The sequence below is a fragment of the Triticum urartu genome, chromosome 3A, assembly GCF_056163025.1.
Source record: "Triticum urartu cultivar PI428250 chromosome 3A, HENAU_Tu73, whole genome shotgun sequence".
NCBI classification, from domain to species: Eukaryota; Viridiplantae; Streptophyta; class Magnoliopsida; order Poales; family Poaceae; genus Triticum; species Triticum urartu.
The window spans coordinates 648,621,282-648,631,776 of record NC_141875.1 but is presented as its reverse complement, the minus strand read 5'-3'; the positions used below and the strand labels follow the sequence as shown (position 1 = coordinate 648,631,776).

At 43.4% G+C, this 10,495-nt stretch overlaps 1 protein-coding gene and 1 pseudogene across 1 annotated transcript; one reads left to right on the top strand and one right to left on the bottom strand.

The window, feature by feature from the left end:
* The first annotated feature begins 4,471 nt into the window (after positions 1-4,471).
* LOC147981068 (uncharacterized) lies at positions 4,472-5,184 on the top strand (annotated as a pseudogene).
* Positions 5,185-6,925: 1,741 nt separating this feature from the next.
* On the bottom strand, positions 6,926-9,450 carry LOC125545876 (putative histone acetyltransferase HAC-like 1). The gene is made up of 5 exons (XM_048709933.2): positions 9,093-9,450; positions 8,602-8,707; positions 8,247-8,490; positions 7,517-7,650; positions 6,926-7,424 (listed from the first exon to the last, which is right to left on the bottom strand). Exons 1-5 carry the CDS (start codon positions 9,224-9,226, stop codon positions 7,206-7,208), a joined length of 837 nt encoding a protein of 278 aa, XP_048565890.2. The 5' UTR covers positions 9,227-9,450; the 3' UTR covers positions 6,926-7,205.
* Between the last annotated feature and the right edge of the window lie 1,045 nt (positions 9,451-10,495).

Here is a 10,495-nt window from a genome sequence, read left to right as displayed (position 1 = left end):
TTTGTGTAGGTACAAGGGACTTGTGCGTGGCCTCCTACTGGACTGATACATTGGTTCCCAAAAACTGAGGGAAATACTTACGCTACTTTGCCGTATCATCCCTTCCTCTTAGGGGAAATCCAACGCAGTGCTCAAGAGGTAGCATACACACCTTTTGAGAGACACACACACATGATTCGGAAATTATTAGAATACTCTATGTGCTTCACTTATATCTTTTGAGTTATATAGTTTTGCTCTAGTACTTCACTTATATCTTTTAGAGCACGGTGGTGGATTTGTTTTATAGAAACTATTGATCTCTCATGCTTCACTTAGATTATTTTGAGAGTCTTAAATATCATGGTAATTTGCTTAAATGATCCTAATATGCTAGGTATACAAGATTAATAATAAAATTCTCTTATGAGTGTGTTGAATACTATGAGAAGTTTGATACTTGATAATTGTTTTGAGATATGAAGATGGTGATATTAGAGTCATGCTAGTTGAGTAGTTGTGAATTTGAGAAATACTTGTGTTAAAGTTTGTGATTCCCGTAGCATGCACGTATGGTGAACCGTTATGTGATGAAGTCGGAGCATGATTTATTTATTAATTGTCTTCCTTATGAGTGGCGGTCGGGGACGAGCGATGGTCTTTTCCTACCAATCTACCCCCTAGGAGCATGCGCGTAATACTTTGCTTTGATAACTTGTAGATTTTTGCAATAAGTATATGAGTTCTTTATGACTAATGTTGAGTCCATGGATCATATGCACTCTCACCCTTCCACCAATGCTAGCCTCTCTAATACCGTGCACCTTTCCCCGGTATCATACACCCACCATATACCTTCCTCAAAACAGCCACCATACCTACCTATCATGGCATTTACATAGCCATTCCGAGATATATTGCCATGCAACTTTCCACCGTTCTGTTTACTATGACACACTCCATCATTGTCATATTGCTTTGCATGATCATGTAGTTGACATTGTATTTGTGGCAAAGCCACCGTTCATAATTCTTTCATACATGTCACTCATGAGTCATTGCATATCCCGGTACACCGCCGGAGGCATTCATATAGAGTCATATTTTGTTCTAAGTATCGAGTTGTAATTGTTGAGTTGTAAGAAAATAAAAGTGTGATGATCATCATTATTAGAGCATTGTCCCAATGAGGAAAGGATGATGGAGAGTATGATTCCCCCACAAGTCGGGATGAGACTCCGGACGAAAAAAAGAGGCCATAAAAAAGAGAAAAGGCCCAAATAAAAAATATGAGAGAAAAAGAGAGAAGGGACAATGCTACTATCCTTTTACCACACTTGTGCTTCAAAGTAGCACCATGATCTTCATGATAGAGAGTCTCCTTTGTTATCACTTTCATATACTAGTGGGAATTTTTCATTATAGAACTTGGCTTGTATATTCCAATGATGGGCTTCCTCAAATTGCCCTAGGTCTTCGTGAGCAAGCAAGTTGGATGCACACCCACTTAGTTTCTTTTTTGAGCTTTCATATACTTATAGCTCTAGTGCATCCATTGCATGGCAATCCCTACTCACTCACATCGATATCTATTGATGGGCATCTCCATAGCCCGTTGATACGCCTAGTTGATGTGAGACTATCTTCTCCCTTTTTGTCTTCTTCACAACCACCATTCTATTCCACCTAAAGTGCTATGTCCATGGCTCACACTCATGTATTGCGTGAAGATTGAAAAAGTTTGAGAACACCAAAAGTATGAAACAATTGCTTGGCTTGTCATCGGGGTTGTGCATGATTTAAATACTTTGTGTGGTGAAGATAGAACATAGCTAGACTATATGATTTTGTAGGGATAACTTTCTTTGGCCATGTTATTTTGAGAAGACATAATTGCTTAGTTAGTATGCTTGAAGTATTATTATTTTTATGTCAATATTAAACTTTTGTCTTGAATCTTTCGAATCTGAATATTCATACTACAATTAAGAAGAATTACATTGAAATTATGCCAAGTAGCATTCCACATCAAAAATTCTGTTTTTATCATTTACCTACTCGAGGACGAGCAGGAAATAAGCTTGGGGATGCTTGATACGTCTCCAACGTATACATAATTTTTGATTGCTCCATGCTATATTATCTTCTGTTTTGGACATTATTGGGCTTTATTATCCACTTTTATATTATTTTTGGGACTAACCTATTAACCGGAGGCCCAGCCCGGAATTGCTGTTTTTTTTGCCTATTTTAGGGTTTTGAAGAAAAGGAATATCAAACGGAGTCCAAACGGAATGAAACCTTCGGGAACGTGATTTTTGGAACGAACAAGATCCAGGAGACTTAGACCCTACGTCAAGCAACCAACATGGAGGCCACGAGGTAGGGGGGTGCGCCTACCCCCCCAGGCGCGCCCTCCACCCTCGTGGCCCCCTGTTGCTCCACCGACGTACTCCTTCCTCCTATATATACCTACGTACCCCCCAAACGATCAGATACGGAGCCAAAACCCTAATTCCACCGCCGTAACTTTCTGTATCCATGAGATCCCATCTTGGGGCCTGTTCCGGAGCTCCGCCGGAGGGGACATCGATCACGGAGGGCTTCTACATCAACACCATAGCCTCTCCGATGAAGTGTGAGTAGTTTACCTTAGACCTTCGGGTCCATAGTTATTAGCTATATGGCTTCTTCTCTCCTTTTGGATCTCAATACAAAGTTCTCCCCCTCTCTTGTGGAGATCTATTCGATGTAATCTTATTTTGCGGTGTGTTTGTTGAGACCGATGAATTGTGGGTTTATGATCAAGTTTATCTATGAACAATATTTGAATCTTCTCTGAATTCTTTTATGTATGATTGGTTATCTTTGCAAGTCTCTTTGAATTATCAGTTAGGTTTGACCTACTAGATTGATCTTTCTTGCAATGGGAGAAGTGCTTTGCTTTGGGTTCAATCTTGCGGTGTCCTTTCCCAGTGACAGTAGGGGCAGCAAGGCACGTATTGTATTGTTGCCATCGAGGATAACAAGATGGTTTTTTCATCATATTGCATGAGTTTATCCCTCTACATCATGTCATCTTGCTTAAAGTGTTACTATGTTCTCTTGAACTTAATACTCTAGATGCATGCTGGATAGCGGTCGATGTGTGGAGTAATAGTAGTAGATGCAGGCAGGAGTCAGTCTACTTGTCTCGGACGTGATGCCTATATACATGACCATACCTAGATATTCTCATAACTATGCTCAATTTTGTCAATTGCTCAATAGTAATTTGTTCACCCACCGTAAAATACTTATGCTCTTGAGAGAAGCCACTAGTGAAACCTATGGCCCCCGGGTCTATCTTCATCATATTAATCTTCCAATACTTAGTTGTTTTCATTGCCTTTTATTTTACTTTGCATCTTTATCATAAAAATACCAAAAATATTATCTTATCATATCTATCAGATCTCACTCTCGTAAGTGACCGTGTAGGGATTGACAACCCCTTATCGCGTTGGTTGCAAGGATTTATTTGTTTCATGTAGGTGCGAGGGACTTGCGCGTAGCCTCCTACTGGATTGATACCTTGGTTCTCAAAAACTGATGGATATACTTACGCTACTTTGCTGCACCACCCTTTCCTCTTCAAGGGAAATCCAACGCAAGTGCTCAAGAGGTAGCAATGATGCATACATGTCAACTATGGGTGTTGGCTCCAACAATTCGCATTGGTCTCAAACCAATGACATGCATTTCGAAGAGCATGAGTTCGAGGTGGACGAGGATGGTGAGGGCATTGTCGACGCGCCGAAAGGAAGAGCGGGCAATTACACCAGTGTCGATGACATCTTACTATGCAATACTTTATTGCAAGTGTCGAGGGATCCATCCGTTGGAGGTGATGAAAGTAGAGATGCTTATTGGGGGCGGATGAAAGAACACTTTGATGTTTGCAACGTGAGTGGAATTGACCGCTCCGAGAGATCACTTCAGTCCCGGTGGTCGACAATCAACTCGGATTGTGAAAGGTGGGCGGCCGCACAAAAGGCAGTTGACAAGTTGAACCCAAGTGGCACAAATGAGGACAATAGAGTAAGTGGCATTCCATACATGTTCATGATACTTATTGTTGGTGTTCGAAGTGCTAACTTGCTTTGTTTTCATGTAGTACAACATTGCACAAAACTTGTTCAAAGGAGAGGAGAAAAGAACCAAGAAGGGGAAGATCAAGAAAGGAAGGATATTTACCTTGCCTCATTGCTATGAAGTGTTGAAGGATGATGAGAAATGGAAGAAGCGTGATGATTTGCATTTGAGCAACAAACGCAAGCGAACAATTGAGTTGAATGATGATGATGATGATGAGGATGATGCATCAAGTGGCGGCAAGAGAATCCCCACACCCAACTCGGTTTCATACTCGAAGCCAAAATGACCGGATGGGTGCAAGAAAGACGCAAAAGAAAAGAAGAAGAGGAAATGAGATGATGAGCTCAAAAATGCTATGGAAGCTATTGTGAAGGCAAGAAAAGAAGTCAACGAGGTGAGGAAAATGGCAAGGAACCAAGATGCCGCGACCAAGGAGAGGAGGTTGGCGGCCGGGGAGAGGAGGGTGGCGACCAAGGAGAGGAAGGTGGCTTTGGAGGAGAAGAAGATGAGCAATGAGGAGCGAACTAGATTGTTGGAATGGGAGAAGCACTTGTTCTTCTTGAACACATCTATCCTCAATGAGGTGCAAAAGGAGTATGTCAATCTTGCCGTGAAGAAGTCTTGATCCAAAAAAGAGCCATGATTCGCGCAATGGGTGGCGGTGGCCTTGGCGCCATGGGTGGCGGTGGCCTTGGCGCCATGGGAGGCATGGGAGGCTTCGGAGGTACCGTGGGTGGATTAGGTGCCATGGGTGGCTTTGGAGCTACCATGGAGACCATGGGAGGCATGGGTGGCTTTGGAGCACCCCCCGACGCTATGGCCGCCATGGGAGGCATGAGTTTTGCTTCTCTCATGGGAGGCATGGGTGCACCTCCGGCCGTGATGGGCGGAATGTCTTCCGGTGTGCCTCCTCACACACATTCCCATGAAGATGCCATTGAAGATCTTGCCAACACCGTCGGAGCTTCACGTGATGCGGTGCGCGATGAGGAGGAGGAGGAAGAATCATCTTCGGAGGAGGAAGAATCATCTTCCGAAGATGAGGATGAAGACGAGGACGAGGCTTGATGTGTCTTTCGTTTGTGTCATGAACTTGATTTGCATTTTGAACTTGGTTGGATGAACTCGTGGGCATGATTTTGAACTTGTGGGCATGAACTTTTATTCATCAACTTGTTTGTGTGAAATTTAGATGTCATGTTCATTGCATTTTGAAGGTTTCAAATTCATTTTGTGTTCAAAATGCAACATATGCAATGCCCCGGCGAGTTGCGCACACTGCATTTTTTGCGCGCTGCATTTTAGCGCGGCTGTTGGAGTCAGCACTGCCAGCCGCGCAAAACCAGACGAAGGGCGCACGGCAAAGTAGTTTTTTGTGCGCAGCGCGTAGCGCGGCTGTTGGAGATGCTCTTAGTACGAGACCATCCTCACATAAACAGAAACACATGCTATTCTTAGATATATCGACATCATCTTCCTTTTGCATCATCGCCCAAACAGGTAGACTAAACCCTAGTCAAGTCCAGAACAACATAAATTTCATGGCTAATCCTCAAATGATGGCTTCCCCATTTTATCTGTGCCAGAAGACATTTGGAGGCAGAGGCGGCTGCATGTACGGGAAAACCCCAGTAGGTTGTGTTTTTGGGTGAGACGGTGAGAGTAGTGCAACCCTTAGTTGCTCCAAGAGAAATCATGTGGAATTGCCCTACGCATCGTGCCACATAAAACATTAATTTTGGTTGGATGACACACATTTCAAAAAGTTTGCTATGGACCTGTATGGACATACGATCGTTTAAAGTAACATTTTACTAACAACACTAACTTGTCACTTGTATAAATATCAACTATTGGCTAATACATTATCCAAATTTTGAAAATACTACACATAAATTGCAAAAAGAAAGGATCTAGATCTAACCTTGGAGCCGCAACCATTGCCACTTTCCCAAACACGTGAAACACAACTTCTACAACATAACTCTTAAAACCCAAATGAATGACCGGCTTTGGAAGCCCAAGGGGGTCGATAGAGCGGGGGCTTGCACGCCAAATGAGGACCATGTATATAAACGACCACCGAAGTATATTGGCAACCTTCGCCTGCCAAACCTCCTAATCTTTCATTTCCTCCTCAAATCCAAGGCTTGAGGCTTTCTTTTCGCCCAAATGTATTCTCTACACCATGTTCGACCCATCCGCAGTTCCACACACTCTTGGTGCCATCTTCAAGAAATTAGGCATTAGCCCGCCTTTATAGATAAAGCACCGACCAATCTGAACAACTAGTACAAAGTAAGCCACAGGGGCACAACCAAAGAAAGCCCCAAAACAAAAATAAATGGATGCAAAGAGGCCACTGACGCTATCTTGTTGGAACCGGAAGCCCACCGATCATCGAGCATCTCAAGTCTCATGAGATGCCACCATTGCTACATAAATGCAATAGGAATGTAAACAAGGTCAGGCACATGTCATAGACAGTCGTGAGCAATCACAAGCTTGTCCCAGGAGGTCCAAAGGGCTTAAGTCATGGCCGTAAAAGAAAAAAAATAGAGGAGGTGTCTCCTCCTATCAGTGAGGGACTAAGCAATGACCACAAGGTCAAGCAGACTCGCAGGGCACCAACTGCACCACATGACCTCGCAAAGGCAAAAGTGTAGCGCCCTGGGAGCGTCACTGTACAGATCTAGCACCTCCGCTAGCATCCGCATAATATTGACCCGAAGATGCCACCCCACACAATGTGCACATGACAACATACACACGACGTGGGCGCAGCAGTAGATATCACAACACAATTCCGTAACAGATCCACAGCAACATATATATGCAACAACTCTGAAGAGTCAAATTTAACATATGGATACAATACAAGGGTCTTGCAACCAAGATACAACTCACAGCGGAAGCAAATATATCTTATACAGGTAAATAATACAAATGCCTTAAGAAGACTCTAAAGAAAAGCAAATGACAACCATATCCCTGTTAATGTCATCCTTAATCAAACCTGCTTCTGAAATGTTACCATCTGATTTGCGGCACCCGTGGGTAAAAGAGAAAATAAAACAGGGTGGATCAGGTCAGTCCATCGTCGGGAGGTAGACGCGGTGGAAACTGTTCATAGTTAGCGTCCTACGGCAGGTCGGACACTTGCTCTGAGCCTGGATGGAGGCCTGGATGCACTTCTGGCAGAAGATGTGGCCACAGATGGTGGATGACGCATCAACCAGCTCATTCATGCAGACTGGGCAGCTAAACTTTGGTTCCTTTCGGATCTCCTTCAGAGGTGCACGGGATTTCTGCATCACCATGAGCTGCAGTTTGTAAGCAAGCCTTGGAGAGCTGGTATTACTGTACATGATATTTGTGAAGTACAATGCACAATTTTTACCAAGAATCTGTTGGTTGCAGGTGTGTCCACTGTGTCTACCATGAGGTTGTTGCTGCTGGCTCTGGGGTGATCTTGATGTGTAGGGTTCATCCCCAGAGAAAGCAGTGTGTTCACATGCTGATCAGGAGCTTCCCCTGGAAATAAAGCAACACAAACCAAGTTAGTAAATGGAAACATAGTCCAAAAGGGGAAACTAGGAAAAAAAAGGTGATATACACTAGAGCATACAGCTCCAAGACTGAATAGTACTCCCTCTGTCTCAAAATGTAAGACGTTTGTCAAAAGCCATCTTACATTTTGAGACAGAGGGGGTATATGTATGTTCGAAAATGTCATAAATCAATATGGGTAAATACTGAGACTCAACAGTGTGATATCCCATTTCTAATTGATAATGGAATTTTTTTGGAAGCTAAGCGTCCAAAGGAAGATAATTAGTGTTAAATTCTAATAATGGATCTTTCAGGTTAACATTTCACTTGCAGCTTTTTAGTCATACAATAGCTACTTAGTGGATGGTCTTTTCCAAACACAAAAGCTAGACTCCCAGAAAGGTGGTTTGTTAGGTGTTAACACATCTGTTCAATTTTGTCCAATATGTTGCTGGCCATTGGATTTCAAGGCTAGAAGTTTCTACAGCATGGTACAGAAGAATTTCAAAATAAGGTACACAGCCTGAAGGAAATAAGCACAAGTTCAGTAAAACTATCTGCGCCTGGCAGCAAGGTACCCATGTTGGCGTTCAGAGGAACCATGCCTGCACCAGACGACGAAGGGCCAATATTGCCTGTCACATAAGACATTCTAGAAGTTTCACTTGCGCCTTGTGTGATACCAGGTGTCAGAATCATCGTCCCATAGCCAGGGGAAGATGCTATCTGTCTTGACAATTGTTGGTTCTGAGCACTCAACTGCTTGATAGCAAACTGCAAGTGCGGCTCAATTTGCTGCTTCATCATATTGTAGTACTCCGCCTGAATATAATTTTTTTTAAATGATGAAACGGTGATATTTAATTTTGCTCGGAAATGGACTTGATTGCTCGAAAGCCAAAGCTACAAAATAAGAAGGCAAGGGGTCAACACCTTGCTTGGGTATTTTCTAAACAAGATTTCCTCAAGCCTCCTCGCGAGCTCGGGTAACCTCCTCCGCCAATCAGCCGAGGTTTGCTTCCTTCCTATATACTCGAATCTGCCAATTCAATAACAAGTATATGTAATAAAATTAAATAAAGAACTACCCTCCTTGCTTTCATATCAAACTCGAACCGTCAGGCATCATCAGCCTTATAGCCTAAATAACCCTCAGAGCCGAACAGAGGATCTAAACGCACCCCCAAAGTTGCCAATGTGTATGCAACACCCTTCTAAACTTCAAGGGAAGCCACTAAAATTTCGAACAGCACCATATCTACAATCGCTTTTGCTTATAATTTTGTGAATGAAACAACGTAGTACTCCAGTAAGCATGATGCCTGATGGAATCTATTGTTTAGAGAATTCAATTCCAACCCATTTTCTGGAGCATGAATATCGATTATTTCCAACTGGAGCAGATAAGAGCACTGAACGCTTACATCTTGTCTCGGATGCTGCTGCGCATCATAACGAACTGGGGATCGACCCACGCGTCCTGCGTCTGGCTTTGCAGCGGCGGCATCCCGACGGCGCCGACGACCTGATTCACCTGCGCAGTCTGACGCGCGTCCATCTTCGCGGCCAGCCGGGCGAGTCTCCGCCGGCCCGGTAAATCCCAGCGCAGCGCGAGCTGGATGCCGTGGGGGTAGGAGAGCCGACCCAATAGTAGGAGGTTGTGCGGCGGCGAGCGGCGGGCGGAGACGAGGCGGGGAGACGGAGGGAGAGGGGAGAAAGGAATGGGGGACTTGACCAATGGCGGACTACCCGAGCTGGACTGCACGAGCGGGGTCAAAACTGGGTGGTGGGCCAGCGACGCGTTCCCTTTTCTCTCTTTTTGACGAGGGAAGCGTCCGTCTCGTTTCTTCTTTCTCCGTCGCCTTTACAACGTCCCCATTTTTTTAAGCTTTTAGGCATGAAAACTAAGGTGGCAATGTGGATACAGATGCCCTTTGAGAAAAAATAGTTTGGCATCTAATGGGTCTCATTAAGGAATAAAAATAAAATAAAGACTAGTACATATGCATCTCTACTCTCCACTTCAATCTTTTCAGCTTTTTACACCGGACCACACCTTTTTTCTCCGAGCATCCGCCTCCTGCAGAGGATCCCGTTTCCCCGTCTGAACTTACCTTTTCTGACATTTAATCCTACATGGCATGCGAGGTATCATCCTGGAGCTATGCATTGTTTCATGGTGTGTCTTTTAAAGACAGTTTTTTTACGGGCAAGTCTTTTAAAGAGAGTATGGGCTGGCTATTGGTATGACGATTTTAACGGTGTTGTGTGGCATGGTGTGTTTCTTCAATTCTCTGAGCTGGTGGTGATGTATTGCAAGACTGCTATGCGTGGGGTGATACTTTAACCAATAATGCTTCATTGATTTCTGGATCTCGTCTCAAGGGTTGAGTGACTATTGCGGTATTCAAAGACTGATATGGTGAGGGCATTTGTAGATGGCCATTTCCTTTATTGTTGGTTTGATGTATTTTTCAATCTCCGGCGATGGCGTACAATCGAAGGAGGGTAGAGAATATAGTATGATTTTTAATATATATTTTTTACTGGCCGTTCCATTTCCAGTTGTCAATTCATTATGTTAGTTCTTGTTTTATTTGATTTGAATCATGTCTAAGATGTCATCTAGATGTTGTTATTTAAAAAATGCAGTAGGGTTACTTGTTGCAAGAGAAATCCTATGGAATCACCCTACAAATTGTGCCATGTATTAAGCACTAATTTTGATTATACATCACACATTGCAAAAGAATTGGTATGAACCTGCAAGTGTTTAAACTAACACTCTACTAGCAGCACTAACTTGCCACTTATGTAAGTTGTCAAA